This window comes from Haemaphysalis longicornis, unplaced genomic scaffold (assembly GCF_048455015.1).
Source record: "Haemaphysalis longicornis isolate Haplotype H1 unplaced genomic scaffold, Haemaphysalis longicornis Haplotype H1 scaffold_7, whole genome shotgun sequence".
Taxonomy (NCBI): Eukaryota; Metazoa; Arthropoda; class Arachnida; order Ixodida; family Ixodidae; genus Haemaphysalis; species Haemaphysalis longicornis.
Window position 1 is genome coordinate 169,126,050 of NW_027526422.1, and position 15,894 is coordinate 169,141,943.

At 49.5% G+C, this 15,894-nt stretch overlaps 1 protein-coding gene across 3 annotated transcripts in view; it reads right to left on the reverse strand.

Moving 5' to 3' along the window:
- Positions 1-13,206, reverse strand: part of LOC144145470 (uncharacterized) — a 35,970-nt gene extending 22,764 nt beyond the window's left edge. For 2 of the 3 annotated variants that reach the window (XM_077677100.1, XM_077677098.1), the window contains exon 1: positions 12,897-13,206. In XM_077677100.1, coding sequence (XP_077533226.1) covers positions 12,897-13,001 — 105 coding nt within the window. In that variant the 5' untranslated portion in view covers positions 13,002-13,206. The remainder of the gene's footprint in view (positions 1-12,896) is intronic. The other variant, XM_077677099.1, reaches the window with a different exon arrangement.
- Positions 13,207-15,894: the final 2,688 nt, after the last annotated feature.

The window sequence follows — 15,894 nt, forward strand, 5'->3', positions numbered from 1 at the left end:
GCAAAAAAGTTCCACGCGGCCGATAAACGGAAGTCATTTTTATGGTAGCACAACTTTAGAGTTTATTCTCTTCTTGGATTGTCATGGTGCGCGCATAGAAAAATTGTAAATATTTCGGACAGCAGTGAATTAGTCTGCAAGATTTGAATGCCTCAGCTTGAAATGAAGCAATGGCCATGGTCGTGTGGTCAAGATAGCCCAAAACGACGGCAAGAAATTTTACTCAGGGAAGCCGAGCCTCTTTTGTACAATGATATGCCACGAAGGGGTGTATCGTGGCTTGCGTATTTACCCAACGGTACAAATCTGAAGCATCTTGCACGAGGAAGTTGTAATTCTCCGCGGAGTCTAAAAGAAGAATATTCTCCTCATCTTTGGATTGCTTTTTAGCTCGTCCAGGCACTCTATTTCTGCTTGCTTATAAAGTGGTGCATCTTAAGATCTATGGCGTCTAAACGCAGTTTCAGAATTCGGCAGCACTTCAAATTATTTGTTGACACTGCGGGGAACACATGTGATCTAGTGTTCACCATAGAAGACGGCCTCAACTTCGTGCATGTCTAGTGCGCTCTCGAAAATGCTCAGAAGGGCATCTTTGCCGGGAGACGCCGATCAGTGGCTGTACATGACGTCTTGATCGTCGATGCTGCAAACAATGGTTGGAATCAGTTTTTCAGTGGTTTCACTAAAGCTTGCCGCATGGAGCATGCGTTTGAAGATTTTTAGTGCCATGCACTGGCCAACTGTCTAGGTGCCACTTCCGCCGGCCAAAACGCCAGGTGGTGGGCTCAGAGCTGCGTACGTCACACTATCTCAGATTAAGCAAGAGCAACCACTTTTCGATAAGCGCACTTTAAGTCTTTTCTTTCGGGCAGGCAGTCCGAAGCAGAATCGTCCTCATAGAATAGCCTTATTGCAGATTTTCTTCTTTGCTGATGGGGCGTGCTCCTTGTTTTGGAGGTGCGCCAAGAGCCCCGCTTTTGCTTGTAATCCGCATAGCTTCGCGCCTGTCATTCCGAAGCGCCCAGCGAAGACGTGCTTCCAAAAAGAGTATGAAACGAACACGTTAGCCATGAGCTCGTAGCTTAAACAACTAAGTGAAAGAACTACAATTGATTACCAACGCACTAAACTTTTTACTGCGAAGCAGTCAAGTTCCCGACCCCCCCTCCCAGTTTTCTTTCCGGTGAAGACGATTTACTCGGCGCCACTGCGGCGATTCTCCTCCCCACCGCCGGCAGCGCTTCTACAACTCTTTTAGATGCAGAGCATCTTATGGTCTGGGCATGTCCCGCGTCGGCGTGCGCACTCACACTGCGCATGCGCAACTCTCCTCCTTCCCTCTATCCTACAGCTGCGCGATAGCCCCGCCACTTCTTCGGTCGTACCAGCTGCCTGCACTTCGCTTTCGCTTCTCCCGCGGCCTCGCTTCTGCTTTCGCGGCGCATGCTCGGCGCTTGCGCATCTCTCCTCCTCTCGTCTCCTCTCCTTCAACCTTGAATGTAAATCTGGTAGCGCGCTGCGCCCGTTCAGTTCAGCGCTTGCTGCGGTTGACTCCACTTCACTCCGTTCTTCCTATGAAGTGTGACGGAAGCAAGAGTCCCTTCAGTTGGTGGGTTGGCGCAAGCAAGCGTCAGCACCACCCCACAAAATAACAGCAATGCTACGTCCACTTAAGACAAAGCTGCGCAGCGAAGGGCACGCGACGCTGAGCGGAAACGCTTGAAGCGAGCGGCAGACCCTGAGCTTCGTCGGCGCGAATGCTCGGCGCTTGCGCATCTCTCCTCCTCTCGTCTCCTCTCCTTCAAACTTGAATGTATATCGGGTAGCACGCTGCGCGTGTTCAGTTCAGCGCTTGCTGCGGTTGACTCCTCTTCACTCCGTTCTTCCGATGAATTTTGATGGAAGCAACAGTCCCGTCAGTTAGTGGGTTGGCGCAAGCAAGCGTCAGCCCCACCCCACAAACTAAGAGCAACGCTATGTCCACTGAAAAGAAAGGTTTGCAGTGAAGGGCACGCGACGCTGAGCGGATCACAACGGAAACACAACGGAGACCCCGAGATGCTCCGCATCTACTCAGCGTTTCCTTCGGGAATATTGGGCTAATTTTGTTCTCCTCGCCACCACCGATGCCTCTTTCACAAGCTGCCCAATCGGCTGATAACGGCGGTATAGCGCCCTTACACGGGTTACCAGAGCCACTTTACCGCTTTGAACGCGGACGTCAGCCGATAATTCGTTTGGAGCATGAAAGGCTTTCCGTGCGACATTTCCGCCCGTGTATCTCACGCCTGAGCACGCGCTGATCACCGGTTGCCGATTTCTGCATGTGCTAGTAGGGGGTAGAAGCGGGGGGGGGGGGGGGGGGGCATGCATGCACATCTTGTTTTCACGCCTCCCGTTCAGCCGGTAGAAGATTTAAATGTGGAAGTCTCGCGGGTTAATGCGACCTGTCAGCCGTTCTCAATGGTCGACCGGTTTGTGTTTGGGTTGATATGTTACACATACACGGGATGGAAACGGGCAGCCTTATGTTTGTCCACTGCAATAAAACCCGAGTCCTTCCAGGTTTAAACTCCCTATATACAGATGGGTGTCGTTAGCTCGCAGAAGCAACAGCAGGAATCGAAGGAGCGTCTGCCGGAACAGAATGCGAATGGGTGCGAGAACAACAGAAAGCCGCTGCCCCCACCGTTGCCACCGCACGTTCAAGCTCGCCGAGTAGCTGAGGATCTGTAGCGGATGAAGAGCAACCTCGACGTGAGCCAATATTTTTTGTTCAGCTTGAAAGGCTTTCACAGCGGCAATTTTTGCCGTGCCTTTCACTTTTAAGCACGCGCACACAACTAGCGTCCGCTAAGCCTACTACAGCTCGCCTCCAGCGGCGCGCCGTTCGACCGGCTACTGGCCAGCCCCTCGCTTCCTCCGACATGGCTCCCAAATACGTTCAAGACAAAGACGGCTGGAACCACCTTGTCCGACACTCTGCGAGCCCCGCTCCTCAGTTGCAAGCCACTCTTGTCTTACGCCCGGGTGACTATCTCAACCTCTCCAAGTACGACCCATGCACCCTCCATGCAGTGCTCCGCAACAAGGCGTCCCTTACTCCCGCCGAAGCTGCCAAGTTCATGGTTCGTGTCGACAATGTCAAAAACCTTGCATTTCTGCTGTGCTTGGACTCTGACATCAGCAAACAACTTCAGCTAATATCCAGCATTGACCTCGAAGACCGTTCTTGTCACGTCACCATTTACCCCACCACTCCATCGAACACCTGTAAAGGCGTTGTGCACAACATTCCAGCGGGCACAAGCCCCGACCATCTTATGCGCCACATGTCGACGCTTCTACAAGGCACCAAGACCTTAGCTGCACGAATGATGGGCCGCACGGCCACGGCCATAATCACCTTCGAAGGTACACACATCCCCGTGAGATCTGCTATGCTGGTGGCATCTTTCGCTGCCGCCCTCATCGTCCCAAAGCCCAATACTGCCACCGCTGCCAGCAAATAGGCCATCGTGCTGACGTCTGCACTTACAAACCCCGCTGTCCGACCTGCGGCCAAGTACTGCCCGAAGACGCTAGCCACACCTGCTCAGCAGATCCGGTCTGCCTCCGCTGCGGGGGTCCCCATCGCGCTGACGACGCCACATGTTCTGACAGGCAAGCCGCGGATGCAGCCGTTCGCCAGACAGCGTACAACAAACGTGTCGCTCAGCGCGCAGCTGCAGTGGCAGCTGAAGCAGCAGCCACTACCTCTACGGTACCGCGCAAGTCACGCAGCCGCAGTCGCACCCGGTTCACCATGCCCTCTCGCCGCTCCGCTAGCTCGTCGGCACGTCTTCCTGCAAACCCTTCGAACGACGGCCCTGCGGTCCACCACAGCCGTAATCAAGCTGCCCAGGTAAGCCAGCCACTCTCCCACACAACTGAACACGCTCGAAAATCTCCTGCACTGACCTACCGAGATATCCTCCACAAACAACCTCCTGCCCCACAAGCCACTGAGCCTCGTCCCCCTCCCCCACCCAACGTAGACATGACCAATGCTCCTCTCTCCCCACAGTCTTCTCCTCCCCCTCCGCCTAACGCTACCCTTCCCCCGGCTTCGACTCCGGCATCCAAACGCAGCCGCTCTTCGGAGGGCTCACCGTCCGCCCCAGTGACCCTTCCACCAGACGACCTCTACGCCTCTCTCTCCCATCGTATTGAAGAATACGCCCAGAAGTTTGATGCGGCAATATCCCATCTCCAGCAGCAGTTGACTCACCAACTTTCTCTCATACGCGAGCAGCAAGCCTTTTCCAGCAGAAACATCAAGAATACACTGACCACGTTGCCCACTTTTCTAGTGAGCTCAATATGCGCTTTGAAGAGCAGAGTAAACACTTTCAATCTCTCTTCTCCAGCTTTATCACTCAACTGCAGTCCACTGATCCCCTCCCTCCAGCACCGGCACCTCTCGCGGAATAAGCATGGCAGATCACGTACTCATAATTCAATGGAACTGTCATGGTTTCAAGAACAAGCGTAATGCCTTCCTCATTTGGCTTCAGTCACAACCTCAGCTGCCAGACATCCTCCTCCTCCAAGAGACAGGACTAAATCCTACGCTACCTGGATATGTCACGTTTCAGCAAAGTCCCTGCCTTGCCACGCTGGTCCACTCCACCCTCACAGCTACTCTTGAACATGACACCGCCAATAGCCTCCCTGTTTCAATTCCTCTTAAGCGCGGCCCTCTGCTCATTACCAACGTTTACAGTCCCCCGCGCAATACTCTACCGGAGCTTGAAAAACTGTTCTATCCTTGTCGAACCAAAACCCGTCTTCAGCATATCCTGGCCGGCGACTTCAACGCCCCACATTCTGCCTGGGGCTATACCAGGGAATGCAGGAAAGGCCGTCGGGTGCAATGTGCTGCGGAAGAAGCTGGGTACACACTACATAACGACGTACAAGAATACACACGTATGGGCAACTCCGTGGAACGCAATACCAACCCCGACCTCACTTTCGCTACTCGAGCTCTCCTTCTACGATGGGAACACACTCAAGAATATATGAGCAGTGACCATGCCATCTTACGCCTCACGGTCTCCGCATCTCCAAAACGAATCAAGTGGAAATCTGTTCGCATCACCGATTGGCACAAATATCGACAACAGCGCTGCGACCCCCCTTTCAAAGACGTACCTACCTGGACCCAGCAACTTATGCATGCTCTTGATAAGCATACCAAGGTTCTTGCCACGAACGAGGTCACTCCTCACATAGATGCACACCTGTCACACTGTTGGGAAGCCCGCGCTTCTCTCGTGAAGCGGTGGACTCGCTGCAAAACAAACCGTAGACTCCGCGCCCGAATCAATCGACTCAACGAGCACATTCACGAATACTCCAACGACCTCCGCAGGGAACACTGGAATACCATGTGTGATGAACTTCAGAACACCCTGAGCACTAGCAAGACGTGGCGTATACTCAAAGCTTTATTAAATCCCGACTCCACAAAGATTATGACCACCCAGAAGATCAATCGCCTCACCGCTCAACACAAAGACCCAGCCACTCTACTGGACACCATGAAGAAACTTTATATCCCTTCTTTGTGTCAACCTCGGTATTCTGAGTATAATGGCTCTCCGAACCCCGAACTTGATGAGGAATTCACCTTGGCTGAGCTTCGCATCGCCCTCCGTATGTGTAGAGGCAGCAAATCTCCTGGTCCCGACTCTGTAACTACCGCCCTACTTCGGAATATGTCAGATGCTGACCAACACCATCTCTTACATGCCATCAACCTCGTTTGGACAGGACAAATACCACTCTGCAACTCATGGAAGAAGGGCCACATGATCTTCATCCCGAAGCCCGGTAAACCTCTAGATCTCCCTAATCTCCGTCCAATAACACTGACCTCTCACGTTGGCAAAGTTATGGAGCGTATGGCCCTAAATCGCCTTCAGCAACATCTAGAGGATACCCAAGCACTCCCTCACTCTATGATTGGATATCGCTCACAGCTATCTACTCAAGACACACTGATTCGCATATACGAGGACGTCCTTCAGTCTCCCAGCTCAGCCCAGCTGAAAGCCATCCTCGCTATAGACCTAATGAAGGCATTTGACTACGTGGATCACGACGCTATGCTGTCAGAACTAGCAGAGACAAATTGCGGCTCGAACATGTACAGTTACGTCCGGGACTTTCTTCAATCTCGCACCCTTACCATACAAATTGGCGACCACGAGCTTGACGCGGTACCTCACCCTCAGAGAGGCATTTCTCAGGGTGCGGTCCTCTCTCCTACATTATTTAACCTCGCCATGCGCCGTATCCACCGTGCTCTACAATCTTTCCCCGAAATTCAGTACTCTCTGTATGCCGACGACATTACTATCTGTATCAAACGCGGCAGTCGGGGATTCATTCAAGACACCCTTCAAGACGCACTCAGAGCCGTTGATCAAGCAGCTCACAGTATCGGTCTAGCTTGCTCGGCTGAGAAAACTTCATTGCTGCTTGTGCACTCCCGTAATTGGAAACCACCTCAAGTTGTCCTTCATCACCATGACAACACAATCTACCCACAAAAAACTTTGAAAGTTCTTGGCCTTCACATGCAATCTGATGGAGGAGGAGGTTTGGCTGTGCAGCACATTCTCCGTCAGGCCGAACCCATTCTTAACATGATGCGCCGTGTCACTACACGCTCCAGGGGACTCAAAGAACAGGACCTTCTTCAACTCCGTGATGCTCTTATCCTCTCCCGAATTCGCTATCAAGCTCCGTACGTCGTCCTAACGCGCACCTTGGAAGGGAAACTTGACGCCCTAATCCGCAAAGCGACAAAAATTTCTCTGGGTCTTCCTATTACCACTAGCACCACCCGACTTGCGCAACTTGGTGTTCTCCCGACGGTTACTGACATAATTGACATCCACCGCAGCCACCAACGTCAACGCCTCTCCGAAACTGCAACAGGCCTTCATATCTTACGCACATTAGGATACCCTTCCCGTCATCCTCGACCTCAAACAACTTCTCTAGACAGCAAAATACTCCAACATATTACCGTAGCACCTATTCCCCGCCACATGGACAAGGAACGCAATCCCAAACGCCGTCTTATTCGTGCCGCATACTACGCCAAGAAAGTAAACCGTGATACCGACAGCCGCCACGTATTCACAGATGCGGCATTTGAAGATAACCTCGGTGCGGTCGCCTTCATCACTTCAGAGGGTACTCACTACTCCATCACTCGACGCTGCACCTCCCCAGAAGAAGCCGAACTTCTCGCTATCGCTTTTGCCGCTGCTGACAACACATCCCCCGTCCACACGACCAACATCTACACGGATTCGAAGTCAGCATGCTACCACCTGGCTCAAGGTCTTGCGTTCCCCTCCTCACTGTCCCTCTTCAACAACGTTAAAGGGTCTTTTCACGTGCACTGGATCCCTGGTCATGCAGGCGTTGCCGGGAATGAACGCGCTCATCAGCTTGCCCGCGAAGCTCTCCTCCGGGCCCCTGTCGACACTCGCGACACAAATCCTTGTCCGCTCCCCACCTTAGCAGACATTCTAAGCATACGCCGCACGTTCCCTCTTCTCCATTCCGGGCTTACCCGTCGCGAGCAAGTAGTCATTCGGCAGGCGCAAACATATACACTGCACACACCCACTCGTCTCCATCTGTTCCAACGCACGCCAGACACCCCTGTCCCACTCTGTCCCCACTGCCTTATTCCCCCTACCCAGGACCACATTCTGTGGGAGTGCCCCTACAACCCTACCCAACCACACAATTACACTGGAGAGTGGCTGGCTGTTGCGGGGAGTCTCCAACAGCAACGGGAACTGGTGGCCCACATCATCAGGGCCCTCAGCGGCTGCCTGGACCGAGGCGGCTGATTCGCCCCACCATCCCATGAACAATAAAGTTTCTATCTATCTATCTATCTAGTTGCTGGTCTATCAGGCACGAGTTGGGAAAGGAGGGATGGGGGGGGGTGAGGGGCGTGCACGCGCAGATATTGGATACATGTCCTCACTTATGACATGTCCGTTGTGCTGGCGGGAGGATTAAACGTGTACGTCCACCGCCCAAGTGCGAACTTTCCGATGTCCTCAGTCGTCGAGTGGGTTGGGTTGGTATGTTACACAGACAATAAGATGCCTACAACGCATGAGGGAAAGAGACAGATACATTTTGGTTCCCCAGAATAAATCTCGAGCTCTTAAAAGTTTCATTGGGGTAAGTTCTAAACTCGTTCGCAAAATACAAAGTTGCTGTGTTTTGGGTGTTTTGTTCATTACGCCCAGCTTCGCAAGTAATCCTTCTTCTCAGAGTGGAAGGGCGGACATCTTTTACACCCTTTTTGACCGGAAAGGGTACAAAAGTTCTCTCCCATCGAAGACACATTTGAAAGGTGTTTCGACTAAAAAAGGGTGTCAGAATGAAAAAAGGGTGTGCGTGTGAGTATTTTAAAATAAAGGAGTACGTATTCAACACCCAGAAATACGGGTGTGAGCGGTGCAGCTGCGCATTACAATGGGGACCGGCTGAGCGCGCAGCAAGGCACACAGACGCAATCAATACGCACAAGTCACATTCGGATCACAACTAAATTAAACTAAATTTATTTAGGGCGCATGAACAAGGTGACTACACACTTAATAGAGCCACTATATCAGGGGCAGTATTCTCGTAACTGTCCCTTTTGAAGACACCCCTTTTGCGTCCCTTTTATATTGACGTACTTCCGGTTAAGCAGTGGGCCTTTGATTCAAAGACCGAGCTGTTCTTCCAAACGCAGTTTAAAGAACTAAACCATATCAGGGTATCTTTCATATGTATATTTTTGAATAACTACACGTGATGAAAATTTTTGTAACGGCGTTAAAGTTTTCGCCGCAATTGGAGAAACGTACAAAGATGGCAGCTGCAGTCAGCTGTTTTCTTTTGAAAGTGAAGTGTAAACAACGCTGCGGCTAGTCAGTTTTTCGGGGTTAGACTCCGTTTTGAGGTCGACGGGTATCCTGTGCATCAGGATACCCGTCCACTTACGTATCTTGGTATCGACGCAATTGTGGCATGCCAACGCGGGCTCTTCCAAAGACCTGGAATAGTGCTTTACGTCGTTGACATTTTTGTGGTACTCTACGAGTGAAAAAGTCTGTAAAAAGTGGATGATTTTCTTTTTTTAACGACGTACCTGCGGAGCGAGAAGTCTACGAATGCTAATCTGGTATTGTTATACGTAAAGTACCAATAAAAGGTCAGAAATGTCATGCGGAGTGCTTGTGTAATTTTGAGTGTTTCCTCGGCAACTTTCAAGCTCGTAGACGATCGTTTATTTTATTGCACCTGCTGACCGCCAGCTGGGTCGCAGGCGATCCTTTATTTCACTGTGTGGTGGCGGCGTATGATGCACAGGCTCACGGAGGGCTGAAACAGCGCTATCGTTTCTTCTTTACCTGCCGCTGACTGAAAGCCACCGGTAGCGAAGAAACGAAGGGCGCATAACACTTGGTCCTCGACGCTGAGCCCGCCCGTCCGCCGACCAAGTTCGTCCTGTAGCTCGTCACACAGCCACCGCACGGTCCTCTTTGAGAGGCGGAAATGCTGGCGGATCCTTCTCGGCGCATATCGAACGTGTCTACATTGCTTCTCGACCGCTTGTTCCGGCGGCGAGCGAACAACGAGGCTATTATTGGCTCATTTATGACTGCTTCCAAAAACCGTCTTTTTGAAATTCAAATCGGCTGCTCGAAGAAGTCGCGGTCAAATGCAGTAGGTCTGAAACCCTTGCGTTACGTCACATCCAGTTGTTTGCTTTTAGCCAATCAGGGCTCGCTCAAAAGGAACACTTTTGAAATGAAGAAAACACGAGAATACCGCCCCAGGTTTCAGATAATCTGCACTCTTTTCTGCAGTTGTTTTATGCCGCCGACAGCGGCCATTGCTCGAACCGCGTCACGTGACGTTTGTTTTCTTCGGAAGGCACAGGGGCGCTGGCATTTAGGTGCCTCTGTGTGGCCGCGCGCGCGCTCATCGACACGTGATTTTTGGGGAGCAGTGCGGCTGTATGGCACGTTGAGAGTGCTTTGTTAAGCACCGAGAGAGAGTAGCGATGCCGTGCTGCTCTGTACAGGGCTATTTCAACCTGCGGGAAGATGTAAAACGCCTGCATCGCGTCGCGCTGGGAAAGAACAACAGTGGCCTAGCGTAACCTATAGCGTCTTAAAAATGTAGCTTAATTAGTGGCTCTAGCGTAACCTAGAGCCACGAAATAAGCTACGCTAGCGTAACCTAGCCTGACCCCATGGCAAACGCGCTGTCTGTAAATCTTATAAATGTAAACACAGCTGTCATGGTTGCCACGCGACACCCCGAAGAATTCCGCCCGACAATATCAGCCGCAAGAGAGCGCGTAAAGCTGGCCACCCTGGCGTAAGCAACTATAATGGGAGCCGCCCTGCGTCAGTGTCGTTATTCTACAGCGTAGCCTATTCAGTGGCTCTTCCACTTACCTTCGAAAAACACGTGGTGTTCGTGCATTTGATCGCCGTGGCGAAACATGATTGCAGTATCATGGAAGGCCGCAGCGCATAGAGTTTTCACAGTGCATCGATAGATGATTTCAATGCACACGTTTCAACGAACTGCAATGCCTTCTTAAGCGTACATTCGCACAACCACTGGTTTAGCTGATACAACTACGACCGGACGTGAAGATAATGTGTAATCAAACTTCATGATCTTCACGTCACATCAAAGGACCGTTGCCGGACGTCCTTGGATTGCCCTTGGTTCTAGTCTACTCTGTCTATGGGACAGTTTGATATTTCTTGGCGTAGAACTTGAAAAGAAATTCAATACCCATATAGCATCAATTGCAAGAAAAACAGGTTACGGTATTAGAGTGCTCTAGAAAGTTTGATCCTTTTATAGTGAACGCACCCTTACCTCACTTTTCTACGCACTCTTACACAGTCACATAGCATTCAGCATATCATCTTGGGGAAATACATACAAAACTCATTTATCTCCGCTACAACATATTCAAAATCAAGCTATCCGAACTATAATATTTAGCCACTTCCAATCGAATGCCGTTTCTTTGCTTCGTCCTCATAATATCTTGTCGGTGTCAGAACATGTTAGGTATTCCAAAGGCCTATTAGTTTATAACTTTATTAATGCGAATCTCCTCCTTCAGTTAATGATTACTGACCAACTTCCTCGTGTTAACTCCACTCGATTTTCTTTAAACAAGAACTATTTATTGCCAAAACTAACAACGAATTACGGAACGTTTTGAAATAACTTTTCGGTTATACACTTTTGGAACATGCTGCCGTTTTCTATTAAAACATGTCGTACTGTGCATACATTTAGAAATAATTTGCGGACATTTTTATCCCAACCTAAATAATGTGACTTCGTTGTACCATGTTTAGTTTTCTCACTTTATTTTGTGCATTTCTAATATGATTCGTGCTTATGATGCTCTTGCCCATACACCGTTTTCTATCTTGCTGATATTATTTTTTCCCTTGCATTGCTACTATGTTTTTGCTTATGTACTTTCATATCTACCGTTCCTTATCTTGGTGATATGTTTTTTTCTTTTTTTCATGGACTGCTAAAACGTTTCTTGCTGATCGTGTTCTTGAATATTACCGTAATTTATCTTGCTGATATTATTTTGCGTTTCCTTGACTGATATATTTGGGCTTATAATGTGCGTTTCCGTCTGTTTAATGAATAACTGGAGGTCGCCCCTGCAGTCCCTGACTCTGGCACCTCCTTCTGAAATGTTGTATTGTTCACATTCGTATTGTAACACAAAATGAAAATACATTCAAATTCCGGTTTGCTCCCATTACATGGTGTCGGTTCGCCACCTCGGTGCCGCGCCTATGTACCCCTGATTTCCATATTTGCACTATAATAACACGTCATATTCTGCGCCTACCCATCCTGCGTGTACTTTTTCAGGGACGTGAAGACGCCTCGACCGCCAACGCGAGAAACAGCGTGTAGTCAAGTGGACGCTTAGATCAAATGGCACCGAGGATTATTGAAAAAGAGAAGCCAATCGCTAGCATGACCGATATCACGTCACCGCCAAACGATAGGAAATCTTCCTCGGTGCTACGTCGAAGTCCGGATAGAGCACATCGACAAACCCTTCACAGCGATGCGAGTTGTCTCTGGTCTCTGGTTCGGCTGTCTCTGGTTCGGCTGCGAATCTGTCTGTGAACGATCGGTTGCATGCGTGCTGTGCAACAGCGTGAAGTGGCCGCAGGTGCGTTGCTACGGTGTGCGTCTGACTTGGATGACGACCAACGGCCCGTGTGCAGACTGGACCATGTAGCGAATCCCTCCTTACAGGCACGGTTGCCTGGTTTGCCGGTTATGTATACCTAACCATGCCGAAGGGTACCTTTCACAAAACCTAACATCACGCAGCAACGAGTGTTGGCGCCTCGGCTTGCATTTCTGTCCATTCGGTGATTGACCTTCTTCAAAAGAATACCTGGGTACCGCATGTCGTCAAGGGAAAAGTGATAAACATTGCAATCGATGTCAAGAAACGTTACAGTCAAACGCGCAACGTCAGTGAAAATATAGCCAGGAAATTCAGCTTAAGCATACACTCCTCTCAAACATACATACTCAGGTAGCAAAACATAGCCAATGCACACTATAGCTAATCCTCAACATAGCAATATCGACCTTAAGGCACAGGGTGAAAGGGGTGTGATTTTAAGTGAACTCTTCTCCGTTTCTATGGGTTTTTTTACAATACCTGTATATAAACGCCCAGCATTTCCAACTACTTTCTCTCAGCAGGAACCGATGAAGTTTCTTACCAAGGAAATGTTGCATGGTGGACCAGAACTGCCGCCGCATGTTTCCGCCTTCACAGGTATTGGCGTAAAGATGCAAACAATCAAAAGGCAAAAACGTGGAATCATTTCTGTCTTGATGCCGGGGTCCCTATAACTCAGAATTCCGTGCGAGGCTCCGCAGTGACCTGCTGGCTTAAGCAGTAGCTTATATTACCGGCGCTGCATCAGTCGTTTCGAAAGTGTGCCCAATCAGAACAGTTATTCTGTGCAGGAAAAGTACGGTTTTGATGAAAACGAAAACATTAGCTGCCCTTCAAACATCCAAGTACCGTTCGTTGTGTTGTTTTCTTATTGAATCCCGCACAGTTCAGTTTTCACACAGGTGTTTCCAGCGTTGTGAGTATGCACCTCATGTGGCTTGTTCTTTTTGCATGAATCCGTGGCTGCACATGCTTGCTTTTGAGCCACATGGATACATGCACAAGGGCACATGGATCTAAACAGGTTCGCGGTTTTTTGAAAGTTCGTGTTGCATTGATATAGCTTTATTTAAAAAATTCCCCGCATTTCCCCGAGGGGAAGAATGTGAAAGTGCGAATGCAGGAGTTGAATTTGCGCTGTTCGGTAATGTTCGCGAAAGAGAGATCACACACACACACACACAACTACAAAGAAAGAAAGATGCATTTATTCACAGACACCTATTTGTGCTCTCGTTGTACTTGATTGCTAGAGCGGATCTCGGCTTTGAAATTTCGTGTCAGTACTCCTTTAAGCGGGTGCATTAGCCCTTCTCACGCCCGATTCCTGGCCAATCCCCCACGTGGGTATGTGCCATGCACAGACACCTATTTGTGTTGTCGTTGTACTTGATTGCTAGAGCGGATCTCAGCTTTGAAATTTCGTGTCAGTACTCCTTTAAGCGGGTGCATTAGCCCTTCTCACGCCCGATTCCTGGCCAATCCCCCACGTGGGTATGTGCCATGTCAGCGGCCAGGCAGCGCGCGCCCATCTCCCCCCGTTGCCAAGGAAGACGAGGAGATTCCTGGCCAATCCCCCACGTGGGTATGTGCCAAGTCAGCGGCCAGGCAGCGCGCGCCCATTTCCCCCCGTTGCCAAGGAAGACGAGGAACGCGCGCACCCGCAGCTGTTGCTATGTGGACGGACGGCGGTCACCGTAATTCAGGGTCGCTTATAAAGTGCATTCGCACTTAAAAGCAGGTATGTTTTTCTGTCAGTACTGTTACAAAACTTCATTGTTTTCCACCTGTTGACCTTCAGAACAAAGACTAGAGACATTCGTGCTCCTGGATTGGCTGTACAAAATTCAGTGTAGCAGTACTACAAGAATGCGTTGTTTGATGAGGTGATTTAGCTTTCTACAAAATTTACCGCATGATCTCCACCGAATCTTCCTCATGATAGTATCAACGACACATATAGTCACCACTCACCATTTGGTCCGGTATAATGAAAGAATCCCACCTCTCTCCATGGAATCCCGTGGCACCTAGGAAAAATCATCTCCTGTGAAGCAACATGAGGAACTCCGAGCTTCCGAAAACCTCAAAAATAATTCGTCCACTAACGGTTCATTTTGAGAAATTTATTGTTGATTTCTTTTGGTGTTTAACGCGCCGACGCAATGCAGGCGATGAGGCGCGCTGTAGTGGAGGGCTCCGGATTAATTTTGACTACCTTGGGATATTTAACGTGCGCCGAAATCTTGAACACATGGGCGTTTTTGCTTTTCGCCTCCATCAGAAAAGCGGCCGCCGCGGCCGGGAATCAAACCCGCGACCTTGTGCTCAGCAGCGCAATTTTGAGCAATTTATAATATAGCTATTATTATCAGAAAGTACTCTGCTCGATTGATACAACCCAGCAAACCACTGATATTTCGGCGACGTATCCAAAAACACTGAGTGTAAATGTTCGGGTATTATATCTACTGGACGTTTCCAGTATATGCAGTTTATAAAAACAATTGCGATGCTCACAACACGATGCAGGTACCTTATGTTCGGACATTATTTGAGTGTGGATTACACGTGCATTTTATATGTCGGGGGTAGTTTATTTGTGGACGCCATGTATGGCTATGCTACGGACGTAGTTTAGAAGTCTTCGGTATTTTAGAATTTAGGTCTGTAGAAACATACCCCAGTACCTCAGTTATTTCTGCCATGGGTCTGCTATACCAATCAGAAGGACTGGTGAGCTTGGTACTATGGATGCTTACCCGAAGGGTTGTGTCTTTCAAGCGCTTGTGAGAGAAAAGGTGCCAGTAAAGGTTTCCTGGAGTATTTGACATGGCAGCTCTCGTGCCCAGTTCCCTCCGCGACGGAGCACCTTGAACATTTAGTATTACCATAAACGCGTGGCCAGTGCAGAAACTGGGACATCGTTCATGAGAGGCTGATTGTCGGCTTTTGAAGCCGTAACCTAGCAGCATTTGTTATCTTATCCAACCATTACCTTGCAGACTCGTTGAATGTGCCTCCCTATGTTGGCTCTGACTTGCGGGAATGACAGCGCTCGATGTTTCCGTCACCCAGACCGATATCAATTTGCGGTTGTTGGCTACACTTTTTAATGCGAGCTTTTACCTTGTGCATTTCCGGTTCCTACACAGACTGTGCGTGCAATCTCGTTCCATTCTTCAATACCGCCTGCAATGACAAATTGCGTTCGAAGGCTTTCGGGAGGGAAAAATGTTTATCTTTCGTAAAAAGGTGTTTGTGAATGTCGACGCGCAGCAGGCAGCATAAAAAGTAGTCACGCCAATTTCCGCAGAAAAATCCCGCAATTCACAACTTTGGACTAATCGTTGTATCTCTGACACACAGGCTGATTCCGCTTCACCTTATTTCTGCATTCCGAGGTGAAACTTCGCGTGTTCGCCAATTACATACGGCCAAAGAGGAAGTTCATTCCGAAGTATTTCAAGAAGGGGCCTGCTTTTGCTTGTGCGTTTGCTTGCTTGTGCTCTCGATGTTTCCTCCACAAAGCTCACTTC